Source organism: Gymnoscopelus braueri (assembly GCF_963280865.1).
Source record: "Gymnoscopelus braueri genome assembly, chromosome: 8".
Taxonomy (NCBI): domain Eukaryota; kingdom Metazoa; phylum Chordata; class Actinopteri; order Myctophiformes; family Myctophidae; genus Gymnoscopelus; species Gymnoscopelus braueri.
The window spans coordinates 30438961-30465116 of record NC_137609.1 but is presented as its reverse complement, the minus strand read 5'-3'; the positions used below and the strand labels follow the sequence as shown (position 1 = coordinate 30465116).

The following is a 26156-nucleotide window of genomic DNA, read 5'->3' as shown; positions in this document are numbered from 1 at the left end:
TAATTCATTATTTTCATTATTTTCATATTTACACACTGATTTCAGTTCTGAATGACATCATCGGAGATAAAACATTTGTGTTTGTCTCATTTTTGACCAAAAGTCGGATTATTATGTAGTTTTTAGGGGGGCCTTGAAGTGGGATGGCCACATAATATATCGCTAAAGCTGCAAATAGATAATGACAGTATAGAATGTGTACGTGTTCTTTAAGAGGAAGAACAATGAAGGGAAAGAGACACACACGCACGTGTGCACACACACACACACATACACACACACACACACACACACACACACACACACACACACCCACACACACACACACACACACACACACACACACACACACACACACACACACACACACACACACAATGTTACAGCGAGTGGGGGGGGGGTCTGTCTAATGTGCAAATGTAGATATGTCAGCAATGACATCCTCCTGTCACAGCAATAGCACACATTGCTTTGAAATGAATGGAACTGCACTGAATGGGGAGACAAGGAAGAGAGAGACTGCAAGTGAGAGAACATCACCAGAAAGACAGAGGCACACTGTCAGAGAGACAGGCATGAGTGAGGCAGAGAGAGAGACAGACAGATGCAAAGGACGTTGACAAGGGAGATGAGGAAGCTACGGAGAGAGAGAGGAGAGGAGAGAGATGGGAAGGGAAGGGAGAGTTGAGCGATGTAGAGAAGGCTGGGGTAGATTTCCCTGTACCTGTGGAGGAGATTAAGGGTTTGCATCCTGGGTGATTAATGAGTCACTCACTTATTGCTCAGCCCCATCTCCCACCCATGAATAATCACCATGCTCTCACACACACACACACACACACACACACACACACACACACACACACACACACACACACACACACACACACACACACACACACACACACACACACACACACACACACACACACACACACACACACAGACACGACAGCAAGAGTGGAACATGAGAGACGAAGGATGAGTCAAAATATTTCATACATCGTGCGTGTGATGTGGTAAGCTCCTGAGAGGAAGTGTGCGAAAAAACTCACTTGTTACATTAGAGAGAGAGAGAGAGAGAGAGAGAGAGAGCGTTAAAGAAAATATGCAGCCTGTTAACAAAATGACCAGAGATTGAGCTGCACGTATCGCCTGCAGAGAGCAGGCTGCGTTCTGTAGCGCTCACGATGCGTCGCACAGAGATCATTTGTCGTCACCATGGCGTCCCTGTGAGAGTCCTGTCCACATGTTCTCCAGACCTGTAGGTCACAGTCTTCCCCTAGAAGATTTACAGCACGCAGCAGTGCAAATACTGTAGCTGTAAATGGAGTGGGCAGGTCCACTCACTGATCACCATATGTCTCTGCTAGTGATTTATCTTTTTCCTAGTTTTCTTGCTGCTGCTGTGACTTTGCTGCTGTGAAATGACTGGAGCTTCTCTTCTCTTCTCTTCTCTTCTCTTCTCTTCTCTTCTCTTCTCTTCTCTTCTCTTCTCTTCTCTTCTCTTCTCTTCTCTTCTCTTCTCTTCTCTTCTCTTCTCTTCTCTTCTCTTCTCTTCTCTTCTCTGTAGCCATACAGAACTCAACTAGCATTGTACTGTACAATACATTTAGACCAGGCATATCCAATTTTGGACACTCACTCAATCACTCACGCAAAATGTGATTTTTGCCCGTTCCCCTTTTTTAAAGGAGTTCCGAACTGAAATGTTACTAGTGTGAATTCATACATACTGTAGTGACCCCACAAAAAGACCTGGCCGTAACTCGCTCCTCTAAGTAAGGAAGCTAGCTCTCTTGGTGTTGCCCATTGCGTGCCAGAGTGGTAAGTTGGAGGTCGGGGTTCAATCCCAGTTCAGGGCACTAAAATTCTACAATACCGTTAGAAGGTAAATGCATAATGTATTAAATACAAATTGATATTTTGCCAAATAAAAACAACATGTTAACTTCGACACAAACAAGAAGAAGCCATGAATTCCATTTTGTGTGACATTCATTTAAAGTAGACAATCATTTCTCCCCTATACTAAGCCATTTGAAATCAGTCTGTTGCTAGCCAGATAATCTAGCTGTAACATTGAGAAGGTACAGGAAGGGTTAATATTGAGGCAGACATGAACTGAATTAAGTGTCTAGGTAGGGACATGGCCATTATCTAATAACTACATGGTATAATAATTGCAAGTTAAGGTACTGTAAAAGTGATATTAAACGTAAAAGAAGGTTAACCACGGATCAAGATTAATATATGAAAAAATGTAATTAAATCGGCTCAGGATGAAATGATATATTTCCTCATGTATTGCACAATGTAAAGGTATACACATCAGCATGTCATTGTAAGTGAGCATCATCGTGAACACTGTTGTCCTACCTAGCATGGGGATCAGAAACAGCCCAATGTGTTTGTTTATAATCGTTGCATGTAGGGGTGCAACATGGTTAATTGAACTAATCGATTTAATGTATTATAAACAATTATTGATTATAATAAAATCAGCGATTAATTGAGGAGCAAAAATGGACTGCGAAGTCCAATAGGGCAATAGGCAACTTTTTACCTGGCATCCCTATAAAAATTGCTAAAATAGGCGATCTACTTGTAGACTTGTAGAAAATAAAATAAAAACCACACTCGATCCCAAAAGTAATCGATAGAATAATTGCTAAGAAAATAATAGATATTTGCAGCCCTAGTTGCGTAGCAACACTTGACTACAAAACACAGACCGTTGCCTGGGCAAACATGGCATGCATGTGATTGGTAGCTCAAGTACCAACGCTGCACCAATTAGAAGTCTCTTGTAAACCTTATTTCTTTAAGCACCATTACTAAGCAGCTTGGCACCGCTGCAGGAACATATTGAGTGCCAGTGCTGGCAAATCAAACCTAGTTAGCAGCACTTAGTTGTCATGTAATGATGAGCTTAATGATTAATGCCCGAATCTCAATTTACTTAATGAAACGTAATGAGGATAACATTATGCATTAGGGTCAAATTTTAATGAAAACTTGAGCTCTGTGCGTACATTTGCATTACTTCGGTTAGCTTCTATTTCAGAGATAGCGGCAGAGCGAGGGGGAGAGAGATAGGGCGAGGGAGGGAGGGAGAGAGAGAGAGAGAGAGAGAGAGAGAGAGAGAGAGAGAGAGAGAGGAGAGAGAGAGAGAGAGAGAGAGAGAGAGAGAGAGAGAGAGAGAGAGAGAGAGAGACCCTGAGAGATTTCTGCTATTTGTTTCAAAAGCTTTATATAAAAAAAGCTTTATACCAAGCTACCCTCACCAACCATGTTTATAAAAACTAGCAGCCAGTTTTTCCAAGTTGACATAAAATAGCTCTGTTTACACAATGCTGTACCCCCGTCCCCCACCAACTGTGTTTACTTTCCCCAGTTTGTCTGTGTGTGTGTGTGTGTGTGTGTGTGTGTGTGTGTGTGTGTGTGTGTGTGTGTGTGTGTGTGTGTGTGTGTGTGTGTGTGTGTGTGTGTGTGTGTGTGTGTGTGTGTGTGTGTGTGTGTGTGTGTGTGTGTGTGTGTGTGCGCGTGCGTGTGCGTGCGTTTCTTCGTGCTCTAAATCTTGTTTGTGTGTGTGTGCACTGCACACATAATCTCTGCTGTGATAAGAGGTGTCAGACATACTCAGTACTGATAGCTTCATCACAGCTGCGTCATCTTCATCGAGAGCAGGATGTGAGAAGAGAGAGAGTCATGGACAGAACTATTACCTGATACCCTCAAAGCACTTGTTTTTGCCCTTCGGGGGTTATTGAGAACAAACTCGAGGGGTTCATAGGGCCTGCTGGGGAAAGTCATAGATGTTGTGGGCGTTAGGCAGAGTGTAATCTCTCAAGACAGATTCTGCAGAATCTGTCAGCACCACTACCCTAAATATGTAGTGTTGTTGTTAGTAGGAATAAACACAGGAGCACCCAGGAGGAAGTGGACTTAGAAAGAGGAGGAGCCAAACCGAGTTCCTGTTTCTACACAAAAAAGGAGGTGGTGCCCCCAGAGCAAAAACAAAGGGATTTTTTTTTGTGACCTGAAAAGGTCCTTTGTGTTCAAAGTCCTCTCCTCAGCGGCGTGATGCGTAGCACTAGCGTAGCAGCGTGATGCGTAGCAGCGTGATGCGTTGCAGCGCGATCTCTGATGCTGTAGCAGCGTGATGCGTAGCACTAGCGTAGCAGCGTGATGCGTAGCAGCGTGATGCGTTGCAGCGCGATCTCTGATGCTCTTCTGTATACGTTTCTCTCGCCAATGCGCTTGTTCTATCACTCTCTTGCGCACTCAATGGTAGGAATAAAAGAAAAGAAAGAGGTCATCAACACTAGTGACGATCTGTCTTTTGCCAATGAATTAAATACCTTTTATGGCAGATTTGATACCTCAGATTTTTCTGTTGAACGTGATTTGTTAAAGGACCAATTTGGCAGTGGTCAATCACTTTTAATAACAGAGGAGGAGGTGTGTAGAACCCTCAAAGGAATTAACCCACGCAAAGCACCGGGTCCCGATGGGATAAGGGGTTATGTGCTTAAGGAAGGAGTGTAGGGAACAGCTCAGCCCTGTACTGATACACATGTTCCAGTTATCAGTAGATACGCACTACATTCCAAAAGCGTGGAAAACTTCACTTATAGTTCCAGTGCCGAAAATGTCCAATCCCAAAGTCCTTAATGACTATCGGCCAGTTGCCTTGACATCATTGATAATCAAAAGCTTGGAGCGCATTACTTTAAATGACCTCCTTAGTAATGTGAGTCAACATGAAATGGACCCCTTGCAGTTTGCATATAGAAAGGGGAGGGGCACTGATGACGCTCTTCTTCTTATGCTTAATAAGATATATTATCATCTAGACCAACCTAAAAAGACACGATATGCTCGGGTACTTTTTGTAGACTTTTCTTCGGCATTTAACACGATGAGACCTCATATTTTGATGGGGAAACTGTATGACCTGGGTGTTAACACCAATATCATCAGTTGGGTGGAGACTGATCGGGTACAACATGTCAGGGTGAATAAAGCAATATCTCTCCCTATTACAACCAACACGGGGGCTCCGCAAGGGAGCGTGATCTCACCGGTATTGTTCACTCTGTACACAAGCGACTGTACTGACTCAGATAACACCTGTATTGTTAAATTTGCCGATGACACAGCTATTGTTGGTCTGATTGAGAACGATGAGATAGGCTACCGAAGAACAGTGGATGGATGAGTTTGCTGGTTGGTGCAAGAGTAACTTCCTTCAATTGAATATTAAGAAAACTAAGGAGGTTATATTTGATTTTAGGACTAGTGCTCATGATGCACACCAGCAAATAGTTATTGATGGGGATGGGTTGGCGACTGTTGAGGAATACAAGTATTTGGTACAACAATTGATTCCAAGCTGACATGGAATTCCAACACTGATGCCATCTATAAGAAAGGTCAGCAGAGGCTGCATTTTATGCGCAGACTGAGACAGTATGACGTGGAAATAAGTGTAATGGTACTCTTCCATCGATCCTTCGTGGAGAGTGCACTGACTTTCTGTTTTGTTTCCTGGTATGGCTCATTATCATTGGTTAACACATTGGGTGCCAGAGGTTTATTAAAATATTATACGTTGAGTGCCAGCATTTCTTCCATCCACTTGCGTTATACATTTCGTGCTGTGAGAAGCCCTGACGCGGAAGTGCATGTAAACAAAGCGTGCGTGCGAGACGGCGGAGGGTCCCGACTAACGCCTGGAACAATAATATTTCCAACGCGACCCTCCATTGCAGCGTGATCGCCGATCGAAAACGGCTCGTTTCCACCACATTAAAAAGAAATGGAGATATTAAGCTTTTAATCAAGGAGATAACATTGAAAACGCCGACCGGAAGGATTTTTGACATGGAGCCACATCCAGCCTCTTCTTCTCAGAAACTGCTTGGGTGATGTCAAAGTTTCGTTTTAGCGCCCCACGTGGCCCACATGTATAAAAATAGAATTGGGTCAAAAACGGTCCGGACCGTTTTCGGCACTTCTCGTTTGGACCCTCAAAAACGGTCCGGACCGTTTTTGGCATTCAATGTGTTAATAAGAAAAAAGTCCATAAAATCATCAATGTATCCAGCAAGATAGCTGGGGTACGACATGAGAGTATGGCAGCAATGTATGAGACCCGGGTGCTTAGGAAGGGGAGAGCTATTGCTAGGGATAGAACGCACCCGTTATACAGTCAATACCACCTTTTACCATCAGGACGACTGTACACAGTGCCAATGTTGCAGGCTAGGGCTTCAAGATCATTTGTCCCTACAAGTATAGGACTCCTGAACAAACAGGCCCCATCTCAGTTCTGTGCATAAAATGTAATGTGATGCCTCTTGAACCATGACTGGTGGCCTTGTCTAGCTTGTATGTATTTTGTAATTATGTTATGTGTTTGTGATTTGTTGTATCCTGATGACTGCTTGGCACAAAATGAATTTCCGCAAGGACAAATAAAGTATCTATCTACTCATTCTCCTGTCTCTTTGAATCTCCCACTCAATCTCCCACTCTTTTTATCTCGTTCTTTTTTTGTCTGTTATTGTCTGCCTCATTCCTACTCCGTCTGTCTCCTGCCTGTCTCATTTCTCTTATATGTCTCTTTCCTTCTATATCACCCCCCCCCCCCTCCTCCTCCTCCTCTGTCAGTCTCTCTCTTCATTGTTTTCCCAGACTGCAGGGTGTTGTATTGGGTGTCTTAGTGTGTTGTTGTTCAGACTGACAGCATAAATGGTATTTTTGGTCTATCCAGATTTGAATCAGATTTGTGATGTTTTGAACAGCAAAAAAGGAGGGGGGGGGGGGGGGGGGGGTTGGGAGGGGCATAAGGAAACTGATCTTTGTAAATGAGATTTGAATCACAGTCGTAGGTGGTTTTAAATGCAATTCATATCATATCTGCATCTTCTAAAGATGTGTCTCTGTCTGGACACTTGGACACTGAAGCATGATACTTATTTGAATGACAGTGTAAGTGAAAGTGAAAATACGCATCGCGTCACGACGTGTTCTAAGCTTGTTGATCGGCTATTTTCAACAAGCGACACCTTCGTGCGATAGAGTGCAAGTTAAGCATTACTCACGCCTATACTGTAGCATCATTACATCATTACCACAGCAACTAGCGAAGATAGGTTGACGATGTCTGAATAGACGGATCCGATCTTATCCTTTGCAAATTGTGTGCACACCGAAAGATCATATCTGAGAAACAACACGGATTTGCCTGTAGTCTGAACAAAGCCTTATACCAGCTGATGATCAGTCTGGTCTGATAAAAGGGGAAAGACGCTTGTTTCTTTTTTACCTTTTTGCGAGTTAACAACCCATGTTAGATATTCCCTTAGTGCTCTTTTACTGTACCACCACGCTGGCTCTCTTCTCACCATTTACGTTGCTTTTCTCACTAAGTTTTTCACACACCCTTTCTCTCTCTCTCGCAGGCCTCCCTCTTATCTCTTTGTCTCACCCTATATTACCCCCCCCCCATACCCCCCCCCACACACACAATTCAATTCAAAGGGCTTTATTGGCATGAGAAAACATACGTTTACATTGCCAAAGCAGAAAGCACAATACAACAATACAGCAATACAATCAAAACAAAAAATATGTACATTTGAAAGTCAGAATCTTCAATTGATCAATTTCTATGTACCAAGATCACTGGGTGCAGGTATAGTGCAGGAATATACACAATGATTAGTCTTTAGGGTGGTTGTGTTCCGTTTGATATCCTTCTCCTATCACAGCAACTCACGAATCTTGCTGCTGTGTTTGCACATTGTTGTACTTCGCCCAGCATATATGGGAGTTTTTTGCACACACACACACACACACACACGCATGCGTATGCAACGCAGAGTTTGTGTCCAGAGTTTGTGTCCTCCCTCTGGGTGAGGGCTGTGCCTCAAGCCTCAACAGTCCAGACATGGCAATGAGCGGCACTGGTCGATCAATAGTGCTCATGAATCCCAAGAAAGTCAATTACTAACCTGCACAGACTGGCTGTTTTTTTTTGTTGTTGATGGGGAGATGGGTTTACAAAAGCATAGGAATCATTAAGTATATAATGTTGTATTAACCTTCCCCAGCCAGGGGAGAGCCTGTGGATATCGTTGCTATCAGGCAGAAACCTTGTATCTCCATATTTCAACATTTTATTTGTATGTTTTAAAATAAAGGAATTCCCTACTTTGTCATTCCAGATTGTCGTGCAAAAGTAGTAAAAATAGCTGATCTACAAGCTCACAACCTGTAAGCTTGTCGGTCGGCTATTATTTGCTACTTTTGAAAACATGTGAAAGTGCTAGTTAAGTGCGTCTGTGTTTTACAAATATTGAACCAATGACAGTATTAAGAAAAGCTTGTGACTAAATCATTATTATCATCTATTGGAACACAGGTACTTTTTTACATGTTCTGAAAGGTAACGGTTTTGGACATACAAGGTTTCCACCCAACAGCAACGATATCCCATTCGTCTGGCTCACCTAGATGAGGTTGGAGAACAGAGGCTGCAGGGATGCAGACGAACCTATTAGTAAACAGCCCATGGCAACAGCAAATCCTTTCTCTTCTCTCTTTCCGTCTGTTAAATCCAATTCAGTTGACCTCAGTTCAGTGCCGTCGGCTTGCTTTATTTTTCATGCCACTGATTCTGTGCAGCCTTGGGCTGTCACGATCGTGAAACTGAAGCTGTTGATTAATTGTCATACAATAAATTGAGATTCATTATTTAATTGTGTTGAAAGTGGTTAAAAGAGCACGGACAGGCGATGTGGAATTAATGATGGAAATATGGCATTTGTGTTCATTGATATTTTTATACAGATGACTGGAAACGATTACACGATTATGCAAAGTATTGTGATTAGCTCAAATAATTGTGATCTGGGCCTAGCGGTACCAAAGCAGGAGAGCAAAACATAATGGGTTGCGCTGGCTCCAGGACTGCTGTAATAAAGGATTAACATTTAGGATAACAGTGACAATAGTCCTTGTTTCTTGGCACACAGACAAGGACATTTTTTGTCTCTCATGCGTCTCCCTCGTCTTTCGAGGAACAGCGATCTGAGAGCATTGAGACTGGATGTTGACAAGGCATCAGGACTCATTTCACAACAGACATCTCAACACATAAAGAAAAAGAAAACGTTCTTCAGCTCTGCTTTTTTGGCAAACAGCAGAGGATGTAAAAATGCTGCTTTGTCAACGGAATTTTAGTTTAGGCCGAGAAGAGAAAACTTTATTAATCCCCAAGAGGAAATTCGGTCATTTTATTTCAGCAATAAATTCAGTACAGGGGCAAGAAAACTAGGAATAAGATTATTCAGTTGTATGGATGGTGATCAAACAAAGTTTAGGCTGTATCTGTAACTCATAGTGTTTGTGAGGCTGATTATGGTGAATTTAGAATAAGCTGTTACATTTTCACACCCAGTTGAGTATGAATACAGAAGTTCAAACTTAAGGTCAGTGAGCAGAATTAGTCTTTTTGCAGTTGACAAACAGGAAATCCATAATCTAAAAGGGAGTGTTCTTTTGACGGATACACTTTTACAAATCAATGCACCAACAGATAAGACTTTAGCTCACTGTTCCGATGTTTGTTTTGTGAATGAATAAATGAATACTAAGCCTGCTAAAAGTTATCCACCCAGACAGTCAATGTTCCAGTCCCATCGATTTGACATTATTAGCACCCCACGCCCATTCTGTGGGGATATATTGCATCCCTGCTTCCGGTCAGAATATATTAAATGTATACATTCCCTTTTGGGAATTGATATATCTGATATGTTTGATAATATCACAGTTTAACAATTTCATTAAAATGTATGTTAGCCGCATTGACCCTGATGTTCATAATTTGGTAACATTTTCAAAGTTTTTCAAATAATAATACAAATAATCTAAATAGCATCGCAATATGTAGCTTGTTGATTGGCCATTTTAGCTCTTGTACAACAAATTTAAGTACCGTATGGCCTACCTTTTTAAATTATAAATCGAGCCTTGTCTTGTAGCACTCACTCCCTTGTGTATTATTGCTTCATTAACCTTTTTTTAAATTAAATGTATATCTATCATATCTGTCTCTATACAACTTATATCTGATCTATCTTATCTCTACATTCATTTATTCACAGTTCTATATCAACCAATGCATTATGATAGTCTACATTAAATAACCTATGTCACTTTGTTACGGAATGCATGGCAAACTAGTTAAAATGCACAACACACACCACCATCAACACCACCCCCAAGCCATGTCAAATCAATGCTTTCATTCTTCATCTATCTGCATCCGTCTCACAGGCCACCCTGTCACCCAAATTGCTGCTCTGTAGAATTATGACCTCATTGGATCTGGCAGCGTATCATACCGTAGGCAATCTTAAATACCACAGACAGACCTGACTGTCAGCAGTGATGACTCTATCTCCAGGAGAGCTACATGAAGTAGACAGGTCATGTCCGACGGTCTTTCAACACCGGTGGATTGGGAAGGCTTGGATCTGTATGCCCAAAGTTTCCTCGCAAACAATTTCAAAGTCTATCAGACATTCTCTGATGTAGGTCCGGTCAGGTAATTCGGTCTTTTGACCACTGTTGGCTTATGCCAGACATCAGACGCAGAGCTATAATCATAACTGACATTATCATGGGCTTGTAGGTAAGCAGCCTAAGAACTGAGAATTATGTATAGATACACGCACGATCCTAAGCATTCATTTATCTCTGGGGGGGAAAGAAATGTACCCTTATCTGTACTCAGAATAAACACTGTGTGTTACTGTGTGTGATTGCACAGTAGGTAACTCTGTACGTTTGCACAGTAGCTTGCAAAGTCATCATTACTTACAAATGGCAGCAAGAAAAAAGTCATAAAAGCGTAGTTTTGTGTGTCCTGGCGGCTCTGTGACTGGTGTGCCTTCCACATTTTCTGCGTGTTGTGTAATAAAGAACAGATGCTATGAAAAATTATCTCTAAAAACAGATCAAAAAGGACAGTATTAAGACGAGACCAGATGGTTGGAACTGAGCTGTTTTTTTCCCCACAAAAGTATCCCAGTACAAAATCCTGTTTGTTGTACCTCTGATTTGTCAAACCAACACCTTGTGGTGCAGAGGAAACAGCAGAACTGACAAGCACAAATGTCTGTTAGCTTGCTTCTAAATGTCTGCACACCAACAGCACTACTTAACTAAACTTTCCTTTTCCGTCATTAATAAACCCATCATAGTGTCTAGAGCACATGGAATAAATAATTATTTCAAGGTTGTTGGACTGATTCATTAATAACAATACACAGAACAATGCAATATTATTAATACATAAATAAATGCAATACTATCAATGAATGAAAGCATGCCTAATCAGTCTGATCATTACTCTTCGAATGAATAGACGAAGACAATCCAACAAACCGTTGAAGAGGACCTGTGATCACAAACCAGTAAAACTCAAGTAATAACTTTGTTAATAACCCTATATATGCGACTCTGGACAACCAGATCTCCATATTATGCCTATGTATGGGTGTATGGGTGTATCGGTCGGATTGGCGGTTCTGGACAACAACCGATCTGCCTATATTGAGATACCTACGTGCATAGGGCTCAACCCCAGTAATGACAGATTTTGATGCTATATTCACAAATTTTGAGAACCAATCCAATAGAGTGTGTAACAGGCTGTCAGGCCAGCATGCTTTGGGTTCAGGACCAGGGACAGTTCAGCAGGTTTTGTTTTCAGCACCAGGCTTTGGGTTCAGGACCATGGACAGTTCAGCAGGTTTTGTGTTCAGCAGATCAGCACCAGGCTTTGGGTTAAGGACCATGGACAGTTCAGCAGGTTTTGTGTTCAGCAGATCAGCACCAGGCTTTGGGTTCAGGACCATAGACAGTTCAGCAGGCTTCGTAATCAGGACCATGGACAGCTCCATGGAGCTGAACTCAGCAGTCACAGCTCCTACTGGTTCTCAAACCTTTTAAGACAAGGACCCCCATAACTCTGGAATTTGGTTCAATGTGTACACTCTCAGAGTTACAGACCTGTAAGGGTCAAAGTCATTGATGGGGGTCCATTTGGATCCCCTCAAGGAACACTTTGAGAACCCCTCTGTTTGGTAATAACCAGATGTTGGACTTTCTTGTGACAGTGGAGTGGAAACCAGGATATGGAAAAAAATTGGTAATTGAGTTGTAGTATGTTGTAGAATCGTGGCACATTACCGTAGCACAAAGTTGCTGCTTCAGAAGAAGAGGGCTGGCGCACAGTTTTTGGGCGGTGAAACCGCCCCTATATGTGAGGTTTGGACAGGGGGTCCCATTGCACCCCCCCAACCCTGCGCTGTGATTGGCCACCATTGTACCCCCCTAACCCTGCACCGTGATTGGCCAATCACAGTCTATTCAGGACTGTGATTGGCTAGTGAAACATGACACATGTGCATAGCCCTATAAATAGGACTATGCACTTAAAAAAAACCACATCTATGTTTTTTTTTCTGTTAGGGGTGTACAATGGTTGGTCCACAATATTACTTTTCTTCCATCACTTCTTCCATCACTGTGATGACCACACCGCCCACTTTCCGGTTGTTAAAAAAAACACATCTATGTTTTTTTTTAAGTTAGGGGTGTACAATGGTTGGTCCACAATATTACTTTTCTTCCATCACTTCTTCCATCACTGTGATGACCACACCGCCCACTTCACACTGGGCGTGATTTTTGTCTCCGCCGGAGGTGGAGAGTATGTTTTCGTTCTGTCCCACTGTGTGTGTCCCCCGTGTGTCCCCCCCCCCCAGCCAAGCTAACATTGGTCAAACTTCACGTGACACGTGACAATATATTGTCACCAATGCTTTTGATTGGCTAGCGAGACGCATGACGAAATAAAATCCTATTAATAGGTGTGTCACTTCAAAAAGCCATTTCTGCTTGTTGAAGTGAGGTAAGACAGGATCAATCAGTCTTGATTGGAACAGTACCTTCCAGTACAAATCACCCGTCCGTGCGTGTGTGTGTCCCTCTGAGAACACCTAACATTGGTCAAGTTTCAAGTGACATCATAATATGTAATATAAATATATAAATAGCTTAGACAGGAACAGTACTTTCCAGTACAAACAGAGATCACAGCTGAGATCACACAATGCAACTAACTCCCATTACGCAAACTGAAGAAGCAGCAAATCATCGTCTGAAACCTGATGAAGAAGCAAAGGCACAGAAGGCCAAAGCTAAGAAAGCATACTCATCTACAACAGTAACACAGAAGAGGACTATAGAGTTGAATTGATCCCACAACAAGGCCGAAGTCTTAATACTGTAACAATTGGCCACCTTGATCAAATACATTATGTAGCACTAGAGAAAACTGACATAGATCAACCACACCAATCAACTGCTGAAACTGTTCAAGACAATGAAGAAGACAGACAAGCATTTGAACAAACCAGTCAATTACGAGGACTCCCATATGACACATTGCTTCAAGAAGAACATTTTTTAGATGCAGACACTACATATTCAGTCGCCCCTGCAGAACACCAAAAACCACGCGCATTCTACCAAGACGACAAGTTTGAAGAGTTGGCAAACCCATCAAAGTACCCTTATGGCCGAGGTGGTTTAAAAACAGAGAGAGCAAAAAACATCACACACAGAAAATATTTTACTTTTGCTTTGTGATGGCCGTTTTGCTAAAGACATAGACTATCTCCTGGCAGCTCAGTACATGGTGGAAGCACAACAAGTCTGAGTTTGATTAAAATAGCACGGGTCTGCTGGCGGAGACTTCTAGTTTATTATTGTTGTTACTTTTGATGTTGCACAGTATTTGTGCGGTCCTCACACACTTGCGTTTCTCTGCTTGGACCTGTATGAGTAGTACTAGTGACAAATAAATCTTCTTGATCTATCAACCGATGATACTTCTGTCTGGTCACAGACATAACCAGGGGGGTGGCAGGGAAATCCATGCCTCTTCTTTTGAAGTACAGAATTCTACAACTGCCTCTGTTATTGTAGGTAAGGAGAGAGAAACATATGATCTTTCTTATGCAGTATATTCTCTCATTGGATTACCTTAGCTGTTGAAAATATAGTGAAATGAATTGGCAACTTTATTTTGGACATGTCTTAGGCAAAGTAAAAAAGGGCCAAATCGCAGATATACTAGCTGTGAACATGTATTTCTGGTATGAAACTGTTGAAGCTGATTCTGCGATTTTTATAATTTGGGTTACTAAAAGCAATTCTAATCTAACTCTGTCTAGGGAGATGGCATTGAAAATCAAACCTCATCATTAAATTCCCCATGAAATAAGCTTTCGATATACATTATCATATAAATGATAACAAAATTGTATTCAAGTTGTCACAACTATCATCATGAGCTACATTCATCCATTTGAATACATTGCGACTTCAATGATTCATTTGGACATGGCAAATCCCATTACAGAACATTTATTCAGAATTCCTGAGAACTGCAGAAATCTCTTTGTGTGACGAACTTCTCACTAGACAGGGGTTTAAGTCATGGCTATGCATACCAATCTAGTCTGTTTTTTCTGACAGTGGTAAAGGTTAACACATGGAAACCATAAAAACCTCAAAAAGGAGATTGATAGGGACAGGCTGTGTGCATGTCCATGGCACATTGTCTTGGCAGAGTCACTGAAAAGGTTGCAGTGGATCAACCTCAGATAGGTTAGAGAGCGTTTGTGAGTGTGCATGAAGGGAAGCAAGCCTTTTTACATTCAGCCAGCCTCCTATTCCTGGACCTGGTTCTGTACAGGTTTTAGATGTTGTGCACAGAGATGGAGGGTGTATATGATGTGTATTTGAGAGGGAATTTAAAGAATAAATGGGGTTAATATGTACTGACATTTATTTTGTGTTAAAGGGATATTTCACTTTCAAACATGTTTTCAAACATTTTAACATCTACTCAGGCTTTTGTGTGCACCCCAGAAAGTTTTTAAGTTGCTTGATTCAGTATTTAGATATTTGATATTCATTTTATCAGACACGCCTTCTTCCTGTACAAACCCATTGTAACTTCAAACTCCATTTTAACCATGGTAGATTCGAAAACACCCGTCCTTGGTTCTGGTGATTGATATAGTCGTTCTAATTACGTGAGGGGCCTATTTTTTTCATTTTATTTTGTTGTATTTTTAAAAAAATATAAAAAAAGTTAAAACTTAGCCCTCTCACGCATCAGAAGGACAATATCAATATCAGTCACCAGAACGAAGGACGGGTGTTTTCGATGAATCCATCATGGTTAAAATGGAGTTTGAAATTACAATGGGTTTGTATAGGAAGGGGGCGTGTCTGATAAAATGAATCAAATATCTAAATACTGAACCAAGCAACTCAACTCTGGGGTTCTCACAAAATCCTGAGTAGACGTTAAAATGACCCCAAACATGTTTATATACCCCTTTAATATGCTGAAGTTTATTTTGTGTTAATGTCAAATTGCTCCCTATTAGACATGGTGTCGGTGTACTTGCTGAGCAGTGAGGTAACACTCTGTGACGTGCGAGTGTCTGACAGCCTCGCTAGGTTTGCATTTCTCACCTCGAGTGAAGGCTTTATTGTGCATACACAGTACGCCATTTACAGAACAACATGTTACTGTGTACAAAAGCCTAAGCAGCCATAATGAACTGTCCTTGTATTTCTTCTGCCATTGTTACTAGAATTGGTATGGAATGAATAAGAAATAGTGAGCACAAATAAGCAATAGCCTTTGTAAAGTGTGTGTAAAGAGAGGTGTCATTCGATATAGCCTACAAGCCAGGTGGTTATCCATGTCTTTTTTTGCATGCATGTATGTTCTGGCAGACTGAACACTACACTACACAAATCTGGAACATACTCACAGAAAACTGCAGGTCTTCTACAAGTCTCAGTTCTTTTATAACAAAGTTGAAAACTTTCTTCTTTCTTTTTCTGTGTCGCTGCCTTATACTGGGTTTATTTTGTTTTAATTCATTGCTTCAATACATTTTAGTCTCTTATTTTTTTTCATTTTGAACATATTTTCTATTCTGTTAAAGGTGATAATGATTAATGAACATGTTTATGTAGGGAAAATACATGTAATAATTACAAAAAATGTATTGCATTGAAAATTATCGTTTTGTTTACCTCTGTAAGCTAATGGTTGCCATTATTTTTGTTGAGGAAGGTACCCTTTTTCCCTGCTTGGAGGCAGCTGTGTGAGTGCTGCCTTATAGATATGACTCCGGGAAATAAGGAAACCTTCGCAACAAAAGTGTTGAAATTGCAGTGAAGTGTGACATCTAGTGGCTGAATATTCTCTATCGCACCGTTAACTCTTTAATAACTCTTTAATTGTATTCGAATATCCTTTTATAATGGGTTTACAAACAAACATGCTTTGCCTTGCGGGCTGAAAAGTATCTCCCGACAGAGTTTGACAGATTAACAAAAGAAACGTTTGACCCTGGATTTCGAATCGCTGTGATAACATTGGGATTTCGCAGAGCCGTGGTTGAAGCCAAGGCCTGTTATACCTTTCGCAGCAATACTCTGAAACTTGTGAGGGGAAACAGCCACAGGGTTCTCCTTGATATTGTAATATATACAGTACTTGTCTTCCAATAATTAAAGGTAGTGAACTGTTGTGATAGCAAGCGGCCCTAGGGTGAATGCACCTCATGCTGAAGCTATACATCATACCTTGTTACACTACATTGTACACCATTTATAAATAAGCAGAATTATTATACAAGCGATCTTTAAAAAACACTTGGCAGATGCAATACAATACATCATGCTGCCATCAGTTCATGGTGAATAATAGGAAAATAACCGACTTGTTGTTTTGGATGCTTTGGGTTCTTAGATATTTTTGGCGCCCCAGAGTCTATTGCTATTGGAATCAGAACCAGTTAGTGGTTTGTTCTCCTAGTTGTTAAGCTACACACGAAAACAAGCAAACATCTCAAGCACTGTAATACTTCAAAAAGAAGGGTTGGAATGTTAACTGATTGCCTTAAGCTGTGGCTTTGTGTGGAATCTCGCACGGGTATTTCATCATGCGCTGTTCTTCTCGCGTGTTGAATGGGTTGATAAATGAACATGGCAGCTGCTACAGAATATGAAATCTTTATGGAATGATGATATGTTTATTTGGATGTATTACTAATAGATGAACAGCATAAAAGACACTGCTACCTGTGGTAACAGGTGGGATAGACACACCAGCCTACTGTCTTACATTGAACACTTTGGAATCATCAAGTGTTTGCCCTTTTTTATGGAATTCCTTCCCATTTTTGGACATACAGTATGGTTCCCATCTTAGAGATTGCAATACCTTTTTATTCATTAAATGCAGCACCATTAGACACGTCTGAAATTCTTTGAAATTAGCCGCCTACCGAAACTGCTTTGTAAACCAATCATGTTGCTGACCCAATATGAGGGACCGCCCTAAAGACTTGATTGTTTCTGCAATGCAGTTTTTCTTTTACTCTCTAATTGTTTCAACCCAGTTTTAACAATTGAGATTGTCATCCGTCTCTATTGAGCGAAGCATTTAGACTGACTTGTGAGGCTACAGCAGAGTAGACAGCAAAGGCATGAAGAGCATGATTCTATTTTATGAATAAACTAGAGTCTCGGGGGGCTACGCCCCCCTCGACACCAGCCGCGCACAGGGCTTTGCGTTTGTTGGTCCCTCCGTGTCCCTGTCTCTGTGTCCGTGTCGCTGCAGCACAGAGTGGGCAGTAGAGATGGGAATTATGGCTCTTTTAAGGGAGGCGGATCGTGGGGTTGCGTTCCTTGCCCTGGCCCCTAGCCCCCTAGGCAACAAAATCGTGGGATACAAATGAAAACATGGCGAACCCCTTTGAAAGAGGCGTTGTGAAGACTGGCTCATTTATGGCTGATGTGTATATTATATATGTTTTAAAAAGAAATGTAAATATGTATGCATTCATGTCATAATAGTATGTATATTTATGTTGTAGATATAAGTTAAATATGTGTTATGTACTGTAATACAGCATATAACATCGATGATATTATATTATGATATGTAATAATATATAATATAATATAATATAAAACATCATTAATACAATATGTGTAATAGTATAAGATATAATATACATAATAATACATATTATTGTAATGTGTAATATTATGATATGTAACAGTGTATTGCAATAATAATTGTAATGTGCAATGTATTTATATATAATAACATCTATAGAATTTATATAAATATCCATATGCATATGTATATTATTAATATAGATCCACCGTCTTTCTCTCGTGTATTACTATATAACATGTATATGTAGAATATATATAAATATCCATATGTACATTATGTATATAGATGCACCGTCTCTCCCTCTCTCTGTTGCTTTTTCATAAAGTTACCTTGCCATGATGTAAACACCGACATTACAACGTGTGTGTGTGCGCGCGCGCGAGCCTGTTTGCTTTGTGTGTGTATGCTGGCGCGCCGAAGTTGTTTCGCATCGCCTGTGTGCGCGAGTGTATGTGTGTGCGCGTGTGCGAGCGAGCCTGTTTCCCCTTTCTGTGTGTCTGTTGGTTTGTGTGGCCACTAAGTTGGTTCGCATCATCTGTGTGCGCGCGCGCGAGCTTCTGCACACTGTGTGGGTGTGTGTGTGCGCGCGTCAGCCTGTTTGCTTTAAGTGCGTATGCTGGCGCGCCGAAGTTGCTACGCATGGAACGGAGCCTTTGTTTAGACGCTGGTGTGGGTGAAAATGTTTTGTTTGGCACGAAAATGACGGTCATATCAGCGTGAGTGTGGTGGGAATACGGACTTTGCCGCGGTGACTGCGACGACGTAATGTGTAAGTACTCTTCGACATTTTGGCTAAGGCTAAACGGTGCTATTTCTGGGTTGCATAATGATGACATCACTGGCGAATCTTTTGTAGCATCATCCTAGCCTGTGTTGTCAGCAGCACGCGCTGTTTTCGCTAAACGGTGCTATTTCCGAGTTCCATAATGATGACATCACTGGCCTGTGATGTCCTTTGTAGCATCATCCTAGCCTGTGTTGTTTTTTTCCACGCTCGCGCTAATGAAACACTGTCGAATCCTTGGTATCATCATCCTAGCCTCTGTTTAACAAATACGTCAGCAGCACGCGCTGTTGTTTTTTTCCACGCTCGCGCTAATGAAACACTAAACGGAGAAGCGTGTGGTTTTGAGGTAGAGTGGTAATGTAGTAGCATTGTGCTGACCTGAATGGAGCGTGGAACTGCAGAAGACACGGTGCAATGAAGGGGAAGAATGTTTGGAGCGAGCGAAGGGTGATTTCAATGGCCGCCACTTCGTGTTGTTTCGGCTGTGGCCGTCGGCGTTCGGTTGTGCTGACGGTAAACGGTGCGAAAGTGTTTCCCCGTCCGGTGTGGTCGTAATGTGGTGAGTAGAATTAATTATGTTGCGAGGTGGAAAATGTGTAGTGAGCAATGAGAAGTACCCTACGCCACCCGTAAATTCAGCGTGCACGTTGTGGCTGGTGTTGTGGTGAGATGTCAGATGTAGTTGTTGTGTTTAGTCGAAATCAATGCTGTGGGTATGGCGTCAGCAGGCGAGAGGTCCAAATGAATGGAATTGCTGTGGGCGTCAGCCGCGGAAGTAGCAATTCGCCCGTTTGCCCTTTATAAGAGTAGATAAATAAAAACCTGATTTATGTTTGATCACGGAGGATGACATAATATAGTCACACACTTATTTTACATTGCTGTCCTCATGGTGTACAGAGTGGCGTGGACAGTTTGGCATTAGGTACATTGCAGTTGCCATCTAAAGTTGGCTACCGTCTGATATTGGTACCGGAGTAACATGGTTCATTTGTTGACCTGGCATCCTATAGTTTGTATAGTTTCAATATACTTTTTTTCATTTCAATTATTAGATGATATTATTATAATGTTTAGACGATGTTAGGTTCTTTGTTTACCTATGATCTGAGATTACTGAGGCACTACACTGTCTATGTATTTGATGTATTACCTTGTGTTTACCTTGCTTACAGTAAATCGCTCTGGATTAAGATCGTCTGCTAAATACCTAAATTGTGAATTTCAGCAGGATCTGAGACAGTTTCTATACCCTAAAACTTAAAAAAGTCATATAAACTGTAACAGGATTACAGTTGACTTATAGGGACTGCAGATTCTGTTCACATTCTGTATTTCCCTGTCAGATCCACTGCAGCCATAAATAGCACTGTAAGTGACAGTGCTATTTATACTATACATAGATATGTAAACAGCATATGTACCGTATGTGTATATGCTGTATGTACAGCATATTATACTGTATTATACTGTAGACTGTACATGTGCACGCACGCACGCGTGCACACACATACTGTATATGTTCATTGTTGTTATGAACGCTGTTGAGAAGCATGAAGGAGAAGAATGTAACTGCCTATAATGCTGTTGTATTGTATGTGTTTATGTGGAAAATGAGCACCTTTAGCCTTGACATATTATAAAATGCAAGAAAATACCAACAACCCATTTGAGTTGTGATATGCCGTGTGCTTACAAGGGCACAGCTTCCAGCAGCCATTTTATATCCATTGTTAATAAATATATCTTGTTTGAGACCTCATGACTTTGTGAGCACATGCAGCGCAGTACACTGTATGTGCCTTGGTGTGCAGAGCAACCAGCGTTCCCTGAGCCTCATTCCTTCATATCAGGAGGTACATTCATGAGAGATTATTATTTGTCGCCCTGCTTTTTCTTGATGCTTCTGCTCCCAGTATGTGGATACAAAGGTCATGGAAGGAGGACAATGGAAAGTGCTGTGTCAATGTGAATGGCAAATTGTCTGCATTTCTGTAGTTCCTTTACCGTATCCTAAGTATATATATATATATATATATATTCACCCATTCACATATTGTACCAAAGGGGGAAGAGGCCATGCAAGGTACCGCCCTCATCGGGACCAATTAGGTGTTCAGTGTCTTGCTCAAGGACGCTTCGACACAAAGCTGTGAAGAGACAGAACTGTGAACATTTGTGTGTGTGTGTGTGTGTGTGTGTGTGTGTGTGTGTGTGTGTGTGTGTGTGTGTGTGTGTGTGTGTGTGTGTGTGTGTGTGTGTGTGTGTGTGTGTGTGTGTGTGTGTGTGTGTGTGTGTGTGTGTGTGTAAGGGGGTACAATGTGTCCTCGCTTGGTTGACTTCATTTAGATTTCTGTCAGGTGTCTGAGCTCTTTATTTGTTGAGACAGTTCTATCCCTCTGAGGAGCGAGGACAGCCACCTATATTGACCATAGGTCACGCTCAGATGTCTACAGTATGATAGCAATCACTAGCTGCCTGAACTCCTTATTCACTCTGTCTCTCACCGCCCACAGCATATTTTCTGTTACCACTACATTAAATGGCCAATGGCTTTTCCCAAAATTGCAGGGTTTCAGTTAAACAACTCCCTTTTTTCTACAGATTACATTTGTAGTCCTGGTTTAGATTCAAGATGTATTGTTGTTGCATCCCATTATGCATTCTTTGTTCTCGGCTCCTCGACAGTGCAAAAGAAAATAGCACAAAATGGCAATAAAATAACAATAGAAATAAAGGGGGCAAATGCTACAAAAATATAATATTATATAGTACACTACTGTGGATGTTGTGGTATAAAATAATAAACACAGGAGTAATAAGTAATATTATTATACTCTGAAGAGGGTGAAAGAGTTCCAAGCATGACCAAACCACGATGTTATGAGCACAAGAAATGTGTCTTAACAGCTCTATTTTGTAGCACGTTGCGATGTAGGTCTTTTTAATCTTGGTGGTTAGGTCAGTGGTTCTCAACCTTTTCTGGATCACTCAAGTGATGGGCGGGTCGTGTGCATTTTCAGAGCATGTTATTTTAATGATCAATCAATCGATTGTGTTCTGGCTTCAATGTAATTAACATCTTACACTTTAAGTTATTACATCGGTATCATATATAGATTTTTTTATATTAATGTTATATCATTAAAATCTTAATGATTTACCAATTATTTGGGGGCCAACTTGCAGTATCCTCACGACCCACCAGTGGGCCCCCGGGCCACAGGTTGAGAGACACTGTTTTAGGTTCGTAAAAAGCCAAAGTGTTCAGCAGCTGGCAGCTGGTGAGCACAGCTCACTGCGCTACTGTACGTCTGCAGCGTTGCCGACAACCACTATTTATGAGACCGAGGGGACCTGGGGTAGAATAATTCTTAATTTACCGTAAAGGTGAATCGAATTGGACGGCCATTCCGGTGAACATAAATTTCCCGTAATGACAAGAATGATATTTGGTTTAGCAGTGTGTCCTCTGACACGCTTCTTCTTTTATTTTGACATCCATTATTCTTCCCTGCCCCGCCGGTAATGAGAAAGATGCTTTGGAATCTATTACGTCTCTCTTGGGGGTCCATTATCGCAGCTCTCTCTCTCTTCTCATGTGTGTTCTTACACTGTTCTCTCCTCATCGTCATCATCAACACCACCACCACCATCATCTTCATCAGTGGTGGAAAGTAACTATGTACTCAAATGTTGAACTTAAGTGCAATTTTGAGGCACCTTACTTTACTTGAGTATTTCATTTTTTTTTAAATAAATTATACTTTACATCTCAGAGGCAAATTGTACTTCTTACTCTACTACTATTATGTGACAGCTTTAGTTTCTTTGTAGTTACTTGGCAGATTTAGCTTTTAGGTCTGCTATTTTTGAAAAGGTTTGACAAATTTTGACAATTTTGTATGCTCTTAGTTTGGTTAGTATATATATATATATATATATATATATATATATATATATATATATATATTGATACCAGTACTTTTGTATTTTTGGGCGGTGTAGCCACCCCTATAAGTGGGGTTGGGACACCTCATTAGTACACATTTGCTGTACTGTGATTGGCTCATTAGTACACCCCTAGCTGTACTGTGATTGGCTGACTCTATTGGCTGACTCTATCCAGCACTGTGATTGGCTAGCGAGACACATGATGACATTAATAACCTATAAATAGGACTATGCACTTCAAAAAAACTCATTTAAAAAAAAAAGTGAGCTTCCATCACTGTGATGACCACTGTGATGACCACACCGCCCACTTCACACTGGGTGTGATTTTTGGGCGGTGAAACCGCCTCTATAAGTGAGATTTGGAAAAATGTACAAATATCTTGGGCAGTGAAACCGCCCCTGAAAGTGAGGTTTGGAAATTTGTACAATTATCCTGCGCTGTGATTGGCCAATCACAATCTATTCAGGACTGTGATTGGCCAGTGTCACATGACACATGTACATAGCCCTATATAAGCAACCATAACTTAAAAAACATAATTTTGTTTTTTTTTAAGTTATGGTTTTGTCCATCATAAAGAGTGTTTCAATAAATGTATTTATCTTTTCTACATGATTGATCGACTCCATTCAGTATTGTGATTAGCTAGCAAGACACATTCAGTATTCAGTATTGTGGTTAGCTAGGAAGACACCGCCCACTTCACACAGGGTGTGATTTTTTTTATACAGGACCTTTTACTTGTAACAGAGTATTTTTGCATTGTTGTATTAATACTTTTACTTATGTTAAATATCTGAGTACTTCTTCCACCACTGATCTTCATCATCATCACCTGCCTCATCTTTCTATTTTTTCCCTGCTAATCCTAATGCCTTTTCCTCATCCCTTCCCTCCTGTCCCCTCCCGTCCCCTCCCCATGTCTTTCTGAACAGAGGTCGTTCAGTTGACCCTGCCCGAGGACCAGCGGGTCAGCGTTTCCACGGTAACAGTGGGCCTCAGCACCGTCCTGTCCTGTGCCATTCAGGGCACGCTGCGTCCGCCAATCATCTGGAAGAGGAATGGCATCGTCCTCAACTTCCTGGACCTGGAGGACATCAACGTGAGTGTGCAAAGCTGCTCTTAATAGTAATGTAATAATTACAATAAACTTTATTTGTGTAGCACCTTTCATGACATCAAATGCAGCCCAACGTGCTTTACATTTAAGAAAAAAGATCAACAAAAGAAAAATAACAATAAAAAATCGCTGCTTTCCTTGGCCTCGTCGATGTTGATGCGGTTAGAGTAGTGCTTCCCAATTTGCAATTTTGGGTCGCTGTATACTTTTTAGGGGTCACGAGTAGATATCCTTTTTTTTTACCTTTCCTAAAAAGAAGAATTCCCACAGAAAATGTTTCACTCTCAAAAATATTTTCAGAATGTTCTAAATGTACAATATACAAGCTCACAACGTATTGCATTGTGACGAGTTGTGAGATTGTTAGGCTAGCTATTTTCACTATAGAAGTGATTAATTCATAATGAACTCTTGTAAATTGGGTCCCAGGTAGACGCCACATTTCTCCTGAGAAAGCCTGGGAACCCTTAGAGTAATGGTTAGTTACATTACAATGACAGACGGTTCCTTTAATCTGTCGAGATTGTGCAAAGGTAGGTGGGAATGGGATGCCGCCCTTCTGGCTCGTGAGGATCATTTTATGTGCAGCTTCCAGAGCAATCTAGGTAGATGCTTCTGTCTTGTGTCGCAACATGCTGCGATTATCATTGCAGTATTTGAGTGGGTGTGCGACTTTCAATACACCACGCACAATTAAAACGACTGCATCTGTATACAACCCAAGGTCTTGCTAACGCAACAGTTGCTCTGATAACTCAGACCTCTGAACGTGTCAAGGCAAGGTGCTTCTTTTTTCCTTCCAATTTAATTGGACAATTTTTTGTTAATTAATTGGCTAATTTGGATAAACACCAGGACCCCGAGACTCCACGCATTCCTTTAAAGCAAATAGTCGGTAAACACACATTTAAATAAATTTGAAATTCTAATATAAACAATACACACATTTTCAGGGGAGTTAATTCCGTTTGCCTATTGAATTAATTTCCAATTAAAAAGTGGTCTTGTGTTTAATTGCTCCCTGTTTGTTGTCAAATGATATCATGATCTGGGAGCTTGGGAGGTTTGCCAGGAAGCCTGCTGCTTTCATAACACCACCTTCTCCCAAACAAAGGAGGAAGGGAGGGAATCCCAGCAGCACGCTGAAGAGGGAGCTGGGCCTGTGCTTCATTAACCCATTAAGACCGGTAACGCATCTGTGGAACCACTTTAACCATTATTTTATACTTTGGCTAATCAAAAAATAGCAGATCTACAAGCTCATAGCGCGGCACCGAGTGCCGCGCTATGAGCTTGTAGATCTGCTATTTTAGAAGAATCGTCAACATTTGTGCAAATCTTTGAATATATATATATTTTTAAAGCGAACATTTGAAACTCAAATCTTTGCTTCTGGGGGTCCGGGGTCCCTGGAACAACATATTTTGAGATGGGGGTCCGCGGCCAAATACATATAATCTTGGGGGTCCTTGACATAAAAAAAAATTACGATTTAGAAGACATTTGTAGAATCCCTAGAAGCAAAAAAAAATCACTTTAAAAAAATATATGTATATATTCAAAGATTTGCACAAAATGTCCACGATTAAAAAAAAAAAATGCAGATCTACAAGCTCATAGCGCAGCACTCGGTGCCGCGCCATGAGCTTGTATAACTGCTATTTTTTTAATAGCCAAAGAAATCTATAAAATTACACAGATGCATTCCCGGTCTTAATGGGTTAAATATGTAGCGGAACACTGCTGTTTTAGATGCACCTGCACCGCTGACGGTACAGCGCACACCTCTGTTTACCCACCGCCACATCGCAACTCTCTAATTGCATGTTAATGAGCCGGCCGTGCTGGTCTGCTGTGATGGTGATCCAATAAACAGTGATGCAGGTTGTGCTGTATAGTCAAACAGCGACGGGTTACAATTCAAGGTCCCTCTAGATCAGCGGTTCCCAATCTTTTATCCTTGGAGCCCCCCTTCTTATGTCTGACAAAAGCTGAGAGCTCGCATGCACACACGCACGTACGCACGCACGCACAAGTGCGCACGTTTCTCTCACACAAGTTTAACAATGTTATTATTGTGCTTCACAATTATGTTACAAGCCCCCAGTGGTGGAAAAAGTACTCAAATGTTTTACTTAAG

At 41.2% G+C, this 26156-nt stretch overlaps 1 protein-coding gene across 1 annotated transcript in view; it reads left to right on the top strand.

Moving 5' to 3' along the window:
• The window catches only part of fstl4 (follistatin-like 4), a gene marked incomplete at both ends in the record, with an annotated part of 288121 nt that overhangs the window by 227265 nt on the left and 34700 nt on the right, over positions 1-26156 (top strand). Inside the window, one exon of the mRNA XM_080435198.1 lies at positions 23832-23998. Within this exon, the coding sequence (XP_080291324.1) occupies positions 23832-23998 (167 nt within the window). The remainder of the gene's footprint in view (positions 1-23831; positions 23999-26156) is intronic.